The 15,081-nt window shown below is 39.6% G+C and overlaps 1 protein-coding gene across 2 annotated transcripts in view; it reads right to left on the bottom strand.

The window, feature by feature from the left end:
* SSUH2 (ssu-2 homolog) overlaps positions 1-15,081 on the bottom strand; it is a 158,748-nt gene that overhangs the window by 25,354 nt on the left and 118,313 nt on the right. For both annotated transcript variants that reach the window (XM_078152169.1, XM_078152168.1), the window contains exons 2-7: positions 11,871-11,963; positions 11,143-11,224; positions 7,885-8,014; positions 6,695-6,755; positions 3,687-3,811; positions 723-785 (exon numbers count right to left, since the gene is read on the bottom strand). In XM_078152169.1, coding sequence (XP_078008295.1) covers positions 723-785; positions 3,687-3,811; positions 6,695-6,755; positions 7,885-8,014; positions 11,143-11,224; positions 11,871-11,958 — 549 coding nt within the window. In that variant the 5' untranslated portion in view covers positions 11,959-11,963. The remainder of the gene's footprint in view (positions 1-722; positions 786-3,686; positions 3,812-6,694; positions 6,756-7,884; positions 8,015-11,142; positions 11,225-11,870; positions 11,964-15,081) is intronic.

Consider the following 15,081-nt stretch of genomic DNA (forward strand, 5'->3'; position numbering starts at 1 on the left):
GGGAAGCACATGTTATGGGGGATGGATAATGTTAACACTGCTAATATAGCCTAGCTCATGGTTACCTGTATTCTGATCTCCTACAGGTCAAATTATAGCTTTGAGACCTGACTGCCATTGATTTGTGTGAATCAGTGGACTGGTATCATAGAATCCCAGACTTAGAGCAAGAAGGCACTTTAGGGGTCATCAAGTTCAACTTCCTTCTGTCTATAAAGGACCTTAGAGGCTAACTAGACCAATCTCTTCATTTTACAAATGAGAAAACTGAGGCTCATGAAGTTAATGATATGCCCCAAGTCACACATAATTCACAAACATCAGGAGCAGGATATGAGCCCAGGTTATGTCTCCAAATCTGATACATTTTCCCCTGGTACCATATTATCTCTCATGAATCATAGTGAGTTGAAACTTTAAGAGATCATAATCCAACCAGATCACTTTACTCTTAAGGAAACATCAAGTCATAGATATTCGATAATTTTCCAGAAGTAAAAAGTGGTAGAGTTAGTGCTCAGACTCCAGGGTCAGTCAGTGCAGTTTCTATTCCCCTATGCCACACACCCAGTTTCTGAATACTCTGACTTTATTTGATTTCCACCATGCTCTCTCCTACTACTCTTTACATGACTTAACCCAAGCTTCATCTCAGGTCACTAAAACCAACCTCTCAGGTAAAGAATTGGCCAACACTTCAAACAAGGATGGCCCAAACTCACCGTGCCAGCTCCATGGCATCCGCTGCACTTGTACCGTCCTCGTCCCTGGCATTTGTGGCAATCCTGAAAGCATAACACTTCCTGTGGGTCAAACTGCCCAAATAGAGAGGCTTGCTACAATGCTACCAAAGATCCCTGATGTCATCAGTGTGGTTATTCCCTCACTGACATAGATCTCAAAACTTTCATTTCTAAGTAGAGGGCCCTCATGGGTTGCTGTAGTCAAAAAATTTCATCTCCTGGTACCCAACATTCTGGGGGCAAGTTTCTCCATGCTTAACAAGGTAGATCATCTTCCACCAGTCCTGTCTACAGATGTTTGTTTTAAGTCTTTCCAGCTCAGTAGGACCTGTCAGGGTCCATGTTCCAATGCCAAAATTTTTAAGAAACCTCCTCTATGCCATTATGATACATCAAAAAACAGCTTTTATGGACGAGCACCCAATTTGCAGATACCTATACATTTGAGCAGTTCTGTGCTTATAGTGAAAAGGATGGCCTGATTTCAAAATAGGTGGCCTCCAAAGAGTAACTACTCTCAACACGTTAATAGGCATTTCTTTTTTTATTTAAATAAAATTTATTTCAATTAACAAAATCCTATTTTTCTCTCCATCCCCCAATAACAACAAATGGAAACCAAACCCTTGTGACGAATATGCTTAGTCAAAATGAACTCTTGCATTGGTCTAAAATATGTGTGTGTGTGTGTGTGTGTGTGTGTGTGTGTGTGTGTGTCTCATTCTGCTGCTTGAGCCTATTACCTCTCTCTCATGAGGTGGACAGCCTGCTGCATCAGTGCTCTGTAGTCATAATTGGTCATTGCATTGATCAGAGTTCTTAAGATTTTCAAAGTTTGGATATTCTTTGCCCATACGACACAGATTATTCCTCATACAAACAACAAAGGAAAACAGAAGCTGTGTTCCCAGACTACCAAGATCTATCCCAGAAAGCATTTTCCCATTGAAATCTTGTCAAAGGTAATGATTGGTTTCCCAAGTGAGCTCATAACTAGCCCCTTAACCTTTTATGTCTCTTGGAGCATAAGCCATTGGTCAGCTGGAAGCAATCTATATTTGGCAAAGAGGAAGAAGCTATTTTTTCAACACTGAGTAAATAAGGTCATTCATTCTGAAAACAAGACACTGAATATCTCCTGGAAAAAGACCATGCTAGAAGCAGTACAATATACTGAACTTAAGAGATCCCTAAATTCTTCGGTTAACTCTGATTTTATTCAGCATAAGGATAGGGACCGGGATTGTGATTTCATTAGTGTAGGGACTAGGATGAAGAAAATCCCTCTACTGATGCAGATTGGAGCCTTCTCTTCAGGTGTCTTAAAGATATGCCCATAACACTAAAGTTAAATAATTTGCCAAGGGTCATATAGCCACATGAGGATTCTGTTAGTGGATGGAAGCATGGAAATTTTCCTCATGGAAACGAGAGTACATTATGGTATCTGTTACATGGTTTATAGCAGAACTCTATTGGTTGAATGTGGCAGATATATGACGGCAGAAGAGAGAGAAAATATACGAGAGTTATTTCTGGAAGACTCCAGGCTTACTGAATGTAACCCAATGACTGGGTCAGTGAAAAGTTATAATGCAGATTCTCTTTTCCCATTTATTTCCCTTACAATATTTGTGGAGATGTGTTTAGCTTAATTATGTATTTTCAATTGTCATTTATTCCTAACACTTCAGCTTTTTTCTCCTACCTGCCTATCATTTCCCCCCTTCTCACAAAACATCTGTGAATGCAAGTAGCCGAGGGAGTGTGTGATTTTACTTTTAAAAAGAGCAGCTGTAAAGCAAAGCATATTTTTCTAATGACAATACTGACCCCCTCACCTACTATTATGCCCATAATGGGTTTGGTTTGAGGTTAAAGTAGGATATGTTTTTTCCATGAGGAATTACTTCTCTAAATATGTGGCCACTAATAAAATTGTATTGATATCTTTTGTTTTTTATATCACCTGCATTTCCCAATATACTCCATCCCCCTCCCAAAGAGCCATCCCCTACAGAAATTAGCTTTGAAAAGAAAATACTATGCTTCTGAAAACTTAAGCAATAAATTGAAAAAAGTCTGATATTACATGCATCATTCCAAACCAATAGATCGCCATCTATGAAAAGAAGAGGAAGTAGGGAGAAAGGTAGCTTCCTTCTTAAAAGATCTCATAGTTAGGAAATTTTCAACACCTGGTAAAACTCTCAGAAATTAGAAAATCATTATATATGAAAGACCATTGTTCAATCAGTCAATCAACATTTGTTAAGTGCCTACTGTTAAGTGCCAGGCACTGTTACTGTTGTTGTTTGTCCTTTATTCTTGAAGAGGACCATGACATCAGGAATGTGATGCCATGACCTGCAAGTGAATTAGATTTAAGTGAAATAGAGCTGTGCAAAGTCGCCAGCCTCACTTTCTTCTCCAGAGCCATGTGGGTCCAGTGGCAAGATATAGATCAGGATGACTGAGGTTGGCCCCTGCCAGGCACTGACCCAAGCATTGGAGATGCAAAGAAAGGGGAAAAAGAAAAAATCCCTGCCCTCAAAGGGCTCACAGTCTAATGTTGTTACACTCGATCTCTCTGGCTGCTAATGCTCTAAAATTATTTTGTCTATTTTGTATCATATATATATATGATATATATGTGTGTGTGTATATATATATATATGATGTGTGTGTATATGTATACACACACACACACATATATATACATATATATATACATATATATATATATATATATATATATATATACATATACACACACACACATATATAAGCATATGTTGTCTACTCTATCTAGACTGTAAGCTCCTAGAGGGCAGGGACTGTTTTGCTTTCGTCTTTGTGTGCCTGTAGTCTAGCACTGAGTCTGAAACATGCTAAGCACTTAATAAATGCTTGCTCGTTGGTTTATGCTTATTGTCACATTACCTTAACTAAGGAAGAGTGAGGTACTTGAAATTTCTTGGTCTCCTCCTGAAACATGGGAGGGACGTGCACTTTGATGTCCCAAGGCCTGGGAGATGCTCCTTTTTTCGGGCCATCTACTGAGTGATCTAAATAAAAATTAAAAGAAAGGAAATCTCTGTGAATCTGTGACCTAGCCAAATGTGGTTAAATTACTTATAATTAATTGTAAGCTGAGTCTAGTTTGTAGATTGGAATGAAGTTTAGGGTTAACGGTGAGGGCTATGATTAAAGTTAGAATGATAATTAGATTTAACCGAACTACTTCTCCAGGAAGTTTGTGAATAGAGCATTAGTTAAATCAGTTGAGCAAATAAAAAATACAATATTATGAAGCACGTATGTTGTGCCTTGAAGAACAGTGCCCAGAATTCACCCTTGAAAGGTGGAGGGAGGGTATGGGGTAAAAAAATCTCCTCCCACTCAGTTCTACCACTTTTACTTCCTTGGAGGTTTCTTAATGAAGCTGCTTTGTGGAATATGATTTAGGCTGTATAGCCACTAAGGTACTTTCAGTCTCTAAAAACTTAAGCTTCTGTAATTCTTGTGGATCTTGGGAGTTTTTCAGAATTTGGATACAAATTCAAATACTCTTAGCAAAATTAAAAAAAAACTTTAATTATCAGCTAGTACATTAATGAATATGAGTTTACCACAAGCAGAGACCAAGAAAGGCTCATGGAGGAAAAGGTATTTTGTATATCAGAGTAACCAGGACATGGTAGGTTGATGGTGATGGGCAAGTGGGAAAAAAAAAAAGAATCAAACAGTTAACTGGGAGTAAAATTGCTAAAAATTTCTCTAGCAAAGGTTTCATTTACAAGCTATATGAGGAAGTGATTCCAATTATCAGAATAAAAACCATTCCCTGACTAATAAATCATTGATGAATATAAACAGGTAATTTAAGAAATTTAAGAAATTTAATTTAAGAAATCCAAGTACATGAAATAATGCTTCCTATTACTAGTAATTTGAACAATGCATATTAAAGCAACTTTGAGATTCATATCATATTCATCAGCTTGGCAGAGTTGACAAAAATGAAAAATGTTGGAGGAAGTAGAAGGAAATAGGTGCATTGATGCTAAGTGAGTGGGGCTGTGAATCAGTCCAGCCATTCTGAAAAGAAATTTGGAACTATGCCCCTAAAGTTAGTAAACTGTGCCCTTTGACCCCAAAATAACATTATTAAACCTAATATCCCAAATTGTTCAAATAAAGAGGAAAAGTTCCCATACATATAAAAATATTTATAGCATCTTTTTTGTGGTGGAAAGAACTAGAAACTAAGGGAGTACCCATAAATTGGGGAATAGATGAATGAATTATGGCAAGTGAATGTAATAGAATACTGTCATGGCATAAGAAACAATGAAAAGGGAGTTTTCAGAGAGCTGGGAATACTTGTATGAAGTGAAATAGAATGAAGAGAGTGACACCAGAAGAATAATTTATGCTATAATAATAACATCATAAATTCAAACTTCAGAAGACTTAGGAACTCTGTTCAATGCAGTTATCAACCATCATTTCAGAGGTTCAAGGATGAAGAATGCTACTACCTCATGACAGAGAGTCGATGGGCTAAATATACAAAGACACATGTTTGGACATATCCAAAATGGAAACTGTTTGCTAGATTATGCATGTTTGTTACAAGGGCTGTTTTTGCTTTTGTTTTTCCAATGAAAATAGAAGGGAGAGAAAATGGGGTTTTGTTCATTAAAATAAATTAAATTTTTAAAAAGGAAGGAATTAAAGACAGACCTCAAAAACCCATTCCGAAACTTTGGTTCCAATCAACTACCTCAACAGAAGGGCAAGAAAATCTTTATCAACTCATTCTCTCATTTCTGTATTTTATAAAAGTACATTTTCCTGCATTGGATTTCTGTACACCAGAAATTGGCTGTCACCCTGGATTTGTGCCTTACTTTTCAAGGTTTATTGATGGAGCAGCTTCAAGGAAACACTCAGTGCCTAGAACTCTGTGGTTTTGAAAGTGATTAAATCCTGCCCCAAGTTACTCCAAGAACTAAATAAGCATTGCTCCATAGTAATAACTCACATTTCTGTAACACATAAAGGATTTGCAGTACAAATATTGCTATCCTCATCTTAAAGAAATAGAAACTGAGCCTCAGAGTGACAGTTGCCTCTAAACGTAGAGATAGGCAGAAATAAGAGAAACAGCAGTAAGAAGCCTGACAGCAGAGATTGTTGAGTTCAGTCTTTTTATTCTGAGCACTTAGCACCTTGCATATAGTAGGTATTTAATCAACATTCCACATTAGAGTTAAAATGAACTTAAAGACCATCTCAAGACATGATCACTTACTGGGAGATATTTTAGAACAGTCATACCCAGAAAAGAGCCCAGATCTCCTAATTCTCATTCCAGTATTCATTCTTTGGTACAACCCTTACTGGGTAAAAGCATGCTGATAAATGGTTTCACAACCTGCTCTGGAGAAGGAAAAAAATATACCCAAAATATATTTTAAAGTTTAATCTGCATTAACATTTTCTAAAGTCCAAACAATGAAACAAACCAAGCCCTAATTTCTGTTGTTCAGTCATTTCCGTTGTGTCCAATTCCTTGTGATCCACTTTAGGGCTTTCTTGGCAAAGACACTAGAGAGGCTTGCCATTTCCTTCTCCAGTTCCTTATACAAATGAGGAAACTGAGGCAAACAGGGTTAAGCAACTTGCCCAGGGTCACACAGCTAGTAAATGTCTGAGGACAGATTTAAACACACAGAGATGAGTATTCCTGATTCTAAACCCAGTGCTCTAACCACTGTGCCTGGTTTGCAGCATTTGCCAATTTTTGACACGTAAATGCTCAAACTGAACATTTAGCATTCAACTGTCACTAGCTGGCTTTCAAATGCTCCTGAGGATAAGGGGTTTTTTTGGGGGGAGGATAAGTTGTTCATAATTAAATTGATATCTCAGCATCTACTTACTAGTATAAGGTTGAAATGTCCATTCACTTAACCTGGATTCACTAAAGGTCTCCAGTCGATACTAGAAAAAAAATTCATAATCATGACCTTTACAAGAAAAAAACATTATATAAGGAAAGTAATGTCTACCTGGTGCTGCCTCTGGGAATTAGCTGGAAGTTTCTTTTCACAAAGCCATTTATGTATGGTCCAAATGGCTCCTCAATAAATAATTCAAATCCCAGTCTTGTAACAGCTCCGGATGCCTTCGGTGCCTTTATGTCACATGAAATGCTTCCTTTCCCCAAAGTCTCAAAACTGAATTAAATTTAAGGTTTAATTTTTTAAAAGTGAACCCATTCTACGTGGCATGTTTTAGGGCAGCATTGTGCTGGTAAATATTTAACCAGCTCTCTGAAAAAAAGGCCACATTATACATTTTTAAGGTTAATCAGTTATTGACATTTTGTCCATCACTTTCTTAAGTCTAGATAGTCATCAAAACAATAAATCAAGCCCTAATTTGTAGCATTTGTGATTTTTGACACGTAAATGATCCCACTGAAAATTTAACTATCAGCTCTTGGTATGAGTGACTCCAGTACAGCCCTATTGGAGGGGAGGAGAAGGTGATATAATAAAATGGCATACCACATTTGGAAAGCTGGGGATCATTGTTCTGAGGGCCATGACTTAGAACATCATTGAAGTCCCATTTCTTTATCCTTATAGTCATCTCAGGAAACTTTAAAAAGCCCTGCACATAAGGACTTAAATGATTCACCAAGAAGGAATACCCAGCACTGATTCTTTGCTATTGGTCTGATGTAGGGTATTGGAAAGTTCGGTGATGTTTCCTTAGTCATGTATCTATTATGAGTCAGAAGCAGGATCTGAACCATGATTCTAAAGCAAGTCCTTTAGCCATTATACTGTGCTGCCTCTCAGACTTACTCCCTGCAGCGACCTCAACACTTGTTGCCTTGGTCTGGATTGGAACCTGATCCCTGTGGTCTTCCCACATTGTACCCATTTTCTCTACATGTTATTACCAATATTTGCCTGACGTGACTCCCAGGAGTGGCCCCAGGCACAGAAAGCATCTGAACATTTCTGCTTATTGCCAAGAACTGGGTGGTGCTCATATCTCATCCCTCCCAGCAGTGGTCAGGAGAGGCCCTCAGAGGTCCTTGATCAGGAAGCCTACTTACTCTGTATAGCATCTGTTGCCTCAGATCCTGAATGACCAGCTCCCCGGCTGCTCGGTTGCCATAGCAACACCTGGAATTCACAAAGCTCAGGAGGGCATTCCGGGCCATCTCCTCTGTCATGACGGGAATGCTATGGGAGAAAATAGTTCAATGGAACCAGCAGGCATCCAAATGCCAATTCTCCAAAGAATTCTTCAGGGTTTACCAGCAGTCAGGCATTGATGATAGAAGGATAGATGGGGTAAAGGCCTCATCATCACTTACAATCTGATAACGGGAAAGCAAGTTACACAAATAACGATGATGAAAAGAAAATTCAGAGGTTCCAAAAGAGCATTAGAAGGAAGAGATGCTGTTCACCTGGGCGGGAAGGACAGAGGAAATGACGCCTCAGCTGGACCTTAAAAGAATACATGGCCTTCAACAGACCTGTTGGAAGACTATTGTAACAGCCCAGAGAGATGCAAAGTAATCAGCTGTGAGAAGCAAGGAAAGAAAGAGAGGTCAGAGATAACCCCAAGGTTTCAGACTTTGGAGACCACAAAACCGCTCACTGACACCAGAACACATCCTGCAGTTTCCCACCTTCACATCTTAACTCCCTACAACTTGAATGCCCCCTTCTCGGTCTGTTGAATTCTACCCCCTCCTTTAAAGCTCAGTTAAAATCCTGTCGCCTCCAGAAAGTGTCCTCCATTTCCCCCAGTTAATAATAATCTTTGGTCCTTTGAATGTCACAAATTAGCCTTTCTAATACATTGAGATTGGGAATGGACTTGTGATGTCTTTGCAACTCCCTCTACCAAAGCACATCAGAAATTTCTCTACAACTTATAGTCCTAGGGAATTGCCTGGGGCCTTAAGAGGCTAAGTGATATGTGCAGTGTCACAGAGCCCTTAGGGGTCTAAGGAAGAACCTGAACCCAGTTCTCTACCCACTATACCACTCTGCCTCTTATCTAACGTGCTTATCAGGTATTATCATTATTTGTGCACCACATCCCTCTACTAGAAAATAAGCTCCATGAAAGCAGGGACTATGTTTAACCTAAACTGTGTATCTCCTCCAGTACCTAACATGGGGCTCTGCTCACAACAATAAATGTTTGTTAAAATATATTGTTTTAAGAATTGTAAGAGATATTAGTTCTCTGGACCCACCGATGAGAAATAGTAGATTAGTTTTATAAGAGTAGATGGATCATAGTTTTAGAACTAAAAGGGGCCTAAAAAGCCATCTAGTCTAATAATTTCATTTTACAAAAAAAGAACCAAGGCCTGAAAAGTGATTTATTCAAGGTTACACAGTTATCAGATATCATAGCTGGGGCTTGAATGCAAGGAATCATAGGATCTTATAGCTAGAGTTGGAAAGGATCTCAGACGCCATCTAGACCATTTCTTCTTATTTTACAGACGAATAAACTGAGCCCAGTGGCAGCTAGGTGGCACAGCGGATAGAGTGATGGCCCTGGAGTCAAAAAAGCTCATCTTCCTGAGTTCAAATCTGGACTCAGACACTTACTGGTTGTGTGACCCTAGACAAATCACTTAACCCTGCTTGCCTCAGTTTCCTCCTCTGTAAAATGAGCTAGAGAAGGAAATGGCAAACCACTATAGTATCTCTGCCAAGAAAACCCCAAGTGGGGTGGGGTAGAGTTGGACACGACTGAAACAACTCACCACCAACAACAATAAAACTAAGCCCCAGAAAGGTTAAAGTTAGTTATCTAAGATAACATGGTAGTAAGCAACTCAAATGAGATTTGAGCTCACATCTTCTGACTCCAGAACCACTTATTTAATAACGATTGATTGAGCACCTACTATATGGCTAGTCCTATAGGAGCTGTATGAGTCATACGATCAGTATAATAAACAATTTCTGCCCTCCTGGTACTCCCATCCATCCTACTTGTTGAGACAAGGCAATTCACAAGAGGGAAAGCACATGGCTGCTAGGAATAGCCAGGAAAGCTTTATAGAGAAAACGAGAATTGAAATAGGCTTTGAATCATAGGAGTCATTATAGGCAGAGTAGAAGGAGAAAGGAAATCTTCCCCAAAACCTCCATTTGAGGAGGCTCAGTGCCTGACTCTGGACTTTCCACTTTCTGGCCCTGCTTCCAAGGACCTTTTCTCCACATACCCTCTTTTCAGCTCTCTTGCATGTATTGTCTTCCTCATTAAATTATAAGCTACTTGAGAGTAGGGAGCGACTGTCTTTCTGTTTGCTTGTACTTTCATTCCCTGAATTTAGCACAATACTTGTAACATGGTAAGTGCTTAATAAATGTTTTACCTAATCCAGCAGTTGTCAAATTTTGGATTCTCAAGATACTTTTATACCCTTAAAATTATTCAAGAGCTTGGATTTTATGGGTTTTATCTAGTGATATTTGTTGTTTTAGTATTATTATGAAAATCATTTTGACCTCATGGACCCCTTGAAAGGATCATGAGAACTCCCAGGGGTTCTGGGACACATTTTGAGAATCACCCACCTAATCAACAGAACATAGTACAAGCAAAGACTAAAACATTCAGTCTCAATAATGGTAACTAGAGTTGGTTTTTCAAGGCGCTTTTCTCATCTCTATGAGGTTGCTAGTCCAGATACTATTTTCCCCATTTTACAGATGTTGAAAATGAGACTTACAGAGCTTTGATTTGCCCATGGACTCAGAGCTAAATACCTGAGGCAGGATTCTAATACAGATCTTACTGACTTCCAGTAAAATGTTCTCTTTCTGCCATTCCAGGACGACTCACACAAGGCCAGAGCCATACAACTCTAATTGGAAGGGTGATAAGAGTGGAAGTAGTCTATGCCTTACAAAAAAGTGGAGGAAAATCCAAAGTATTACAAAGGCCCATTATCTGAGCTAACTTCACCAGCAAGGTGGTGCAATCTAGGCTTCAGGAGGAAAGGGGAAGGAGGTATTCCTAGCAAGTTGTTGATCTGGAATTCCTCTAGCATCAGAGGATTCTGTGTCAAGATTCCACTTCTGACCCTAATTACCAGTGTGACCTTGGGTAAGTCACTTCAATTCACTGGGCCTCTGTTTCCTTAACTATAAAATAAAGGTACTGGTCTAGGTAGCTTCTGAAGTTCTTTCCTCTCTAGATCTAAGATCCTGGGATCCTGGACTGTAGTTTTGGGTTTATAGCAAATACAAAGTGCTTTGAGACCTCGTGTGATGGCTTTCTATGGGCAATATGCTATTCCAGAAACTCAAAAAAATAAGTAGCACCTCACCTGTGTTGCAGAAATATCGGCCGGTTCCTCTGATCGCTGAGTTTCCTCAAGGATGTTGAAGGTAGGGAGCTTTGTGTTTGGCCTGGATGAAAAAGAAATTAGAAACCAATACTTTACCATCTCTGTTGGAAACTGCCCACATGTCCCTCAAAATGTTTTACACCTTTCAAGCTGGTTTGTTCCCAAAGGTTGTGTTCCCAAAGCCATGGACAGAGGTCAGATTTGGAGTCATAGAATCTGAGTTCAAATCCTGACTCCGGCACTTACTATGTATTCTTGAACAGAGAGTGCACAGAGGACCTTGTTCCATCTCTTCCTTCCCCCCCCTCCTCCTGCCCTATCAAGTGATAGCAGAAAACTCCGAAGTTGGTGGATGCTATCATTGCCCTTGTGGTCTCTTGACTTCTGTGCTTGTCATCATTAACCGTACTTAATGTCCTCTGGTAGGTATCTGGGCAGATCTCAGAACACAAGGACCCCAAACTTACATAGTAACTTGGTTTCTGAACTACATCAACTACTTCTTTCTTTGCTTCTTTTTCTGGTTCCTCCACAGTAAGTCAAAGATACTGATCTATAAGCTACTCCAAAGTGATGGTGTAAGTGGGGCAGGATTGGAACAACACCTCCCTGGCCATTGTCGATTTCATTCATTCGAGCCCATTCCTTTCATACACACACACACTTCACAAGAATGGATTTATGAGACAAATTGGACTTGCCACCACCTTGAAAAGGCCAACTGTAGTGTGCCAGTTGTTCTAGAAGTTCAACAGGAGGAGCCAGGGGACTCTCAGCCTCATAGCTGAGGTCCATGATACCTGCCAAAAGAAACAGCCATCATGAAGAACTGACAAAGAAAAATTGCCTGGCTACCTTTGTAATATCCCACTGTCTCTAACCCATCTCCATGGACCCAACCTGGGAAGGATGAGGTGGCATGCAATGGCCTGAAGCTGCAATAGACATGACCTTCAGAGCCCTGCCCTTGGCATTCCCTCAATAATTCCCCACTGCCAGGGCTAGGTCAGTCTGGCTGAGCAGCCCAACGAGTCAGACACTGATTACATACATGAGAAGTCACTCTTGATTCACAGAACCTCAGAATTTCAGGACTTGAAGCACAGGCAGCTAGGTAATGAGTGTGGGGTGGAGAATCAGGAAGATGTGAGTCTGAATCTTACTTCAGATACTTACTGTGTTTCCCTCAAGCAACTCATTTAAACTCCCCAAGCCTTGTTTTTTTCTCATCAATAAAATGGAGATACACCTCACAGTATTGTAGGGAGGATGAGATGAGAAGATATTACATGTTGTAAAATGTCATGCAGACCTTAAAGTACTAAATAAATGCTATCCACTCTCTTCCTGAAAGATCATTTAGTCCAAGGGTGGGGAACCTGCAGCCTCAAGGCCACATGTGGCTCTCTAGGTCCTCAAGGGCAGCCCTTTGACTGAATCCAAACTTCACAGAACAAATCCCCTTAGTATAAGACTTTGTTCTGTAAAACTTGGACTCAATCAAAAGGTCTCACCCAAGGACATAGGCCCCACCCCTGTGACCAACTTGTACCCAACCAATAATTTATATGACATGTAATAATAAATAACAATAGTAATAATAGCCAGCATTTATGTAGCACCTTCAGGTTTGAAAAGCACTTTACATATGGTATCTGATTTGATCCTCACAAGAACCCTGTAATTTAGGTACCATTATTGTCTGCATTTTAGTCATTCAATCAATAAATATTTATTAAAGGCCAAAACTGAGACAAACAGAGGTTAAATGATTGCCCCAGCTCACCCAGCAAAGGGGCAGGTAGGGCAGGATTCAAATTCAGAGAGCTTTCTGATTTCAAGGTCTGCTCTCTGCCCATGATGCCACCTCATTGCCTCCAGTAGCCATCTAGCTCATGCTTAGAGACCTCCAGGGAGATCCCCTCATGGTGGCAACACATTCTCCTTGGAGACGGCTCTCAGGTTAGGAAGTTTTCCTGACATCTAACCTAAACTGTCTCATTACAACTTCCACCTGGTGCTCAAAGATCCATTCTTTGGATGGTAAGCTCTTTGAGGGCAGAAACTGTCTTTTGCCTCTTTTTGTATCCCCAGTAGCACAGTGGAGTAGCTAAGTGGTGCAGTAGGTAGGGTGCCAGGCCTGGAGTCAGGAGGACCTGACTTCAAACCTAGCCTCAGATACTTACTAGCTGTGTGACCCAGGGCAAGTCACTTAACCCTGGTTGCCTCAGTTTCTTCATCTGGAGAAGGAAATGGCAAACCACTCTAGCATCTTTGCCTAGAAAACCCCAAACAGGGTCACAAAGAGTTGGACGTAACTGAAAAATGACTGAATAACAACAAACTTAGCAGTCTGGCACATAGTAGGAGCTTAATAAATGTTGACTGATTGATTGATTATATAGAAAAAAGTCTCATTCTCTTCCGTAAGAGAGCCTTTCAGATATGGGAAGAATGATTGTTTTCTTCCCTAAATCTTTTCTCCTGGCTAATGTGTCCTTTCCTGGTAGAGAAGCCATATTAAAACGTTTTTAAATTTTTTTATGTTCCATTTTAGTATGCCACAAGTTAAAGAAAGTGTTTCTCCCTCTCCATGCCTAGTTAGGCATCTATCTGTCCAATCGCGACACTCAATCTCAGAAACATAGATATGTATAGATAGGTATATGTCCATATATGTATATATATATATATATATATATATATATATATATATATATATATATATATATATATATATATATATATATATATACATATATATATATATCTCCTTGTTTTCTTATATGTGTATATATGTGTATATCCAGAGATAGATGATAGATAGATAGATAGATAGATAGATAGATAGATAGATAGATGATAGATAGATATCCATACCCAGCCACTCCCACACTACTTCCTCCCTTCTCTCTTAACCAGGGTATTGCTCTACCATCCACACACTTAATCCAATCCTTTTCTGTCTCTTAGAATCCCAAGCTTCCTTCAAGACCCAAGTGATACCTCCTGTACCTGTAGTTTCCCCATCTTCCCAGGGGCTGAAACTGTCCTTCCATTTTTTTTAAATAAGGATACCCTAGAAATAGCTTAATCCTGCACTAACATTTTTGGGACACCCTGTAATTGTTTTTTTTTAATTTTGCATTTATCTGTGTATTTGTTTTAGCCAACAGAATATAAGTTCCTTGAGGTCAGATAGTTTAAATAACTTCACTCAACCAATAGAAAGTAAGCTTCTTCAGGGCAGGGGCTAATCTGTTTTTTCTCATTGCGTCCCTAGTGGCTGGCCCAGGGCTTGGCATGTAGTAGGTATTTAATAAATGCTTGTTGATTGACAGAGAATAAATTTGCTGCTCTGCTTTTATAATGACTATAGTGATCCCTTCAGAAAAGTAATAAAAGGGGGTGGGTGCTCAGTGGTCACTAAGTGGACTTTACTTGACCCTCACTTTACTTCACTATCACTTAGTTGGAATGACCCAGGACTCACCACACAGTCTCTGGGGAGGCAGGTGAGTATTGTGAGAAATGCCCCATCTCTGCAGTCAGAGGATCTGCATGTACCATTCATTTTCCTCATTTGTGAAGTAAGGACCTTGGACAAGATGGCCTCAGAGGTCTCTTCAGATTTAAGTCTATAGTCCTCTGAGCAGAGTGTATCACTCTCTACCTTTACTCAGGATTCAAGCCATTTAACCTTTGGCCAGAAAAATGGGCAGTGGAATTCAAAGTGTGTATCCAGGAACTTTTCAGGTTTGAGAAAATGAAAGAAAAGCATTGAAATGAAGGTTCACGATGGCTATGTGAGCAACTTCAGTAGAATACTACCTCTGTTTTCTACATAATGAAAAAATGAAGCTCTGAGATTGTCATTTGCTAGTTGCTCCAGAGTCAGGCCCTGGCAATATGCCCTTC

The sequence above is a fragment of the Phascolarctos cinereus genome, unplaced genomic scaffold (genome assembly GCF_003287225.1).
Source record: "Phascolarctos cinereus isolate Bilbo 61053 unplaced genomic scaffold, phaCin_HiC Scaffold_4;HRSCAF=312, whole genome shotgun sequence".
In the NCBI taxonomy this organism is placed as follows: Eukaryota; Metazoa; Chordata; class Mammalia; order Diprotodontia; family Phascolarctidae; genus Phascolarctos; species Phascolarctos cinereus.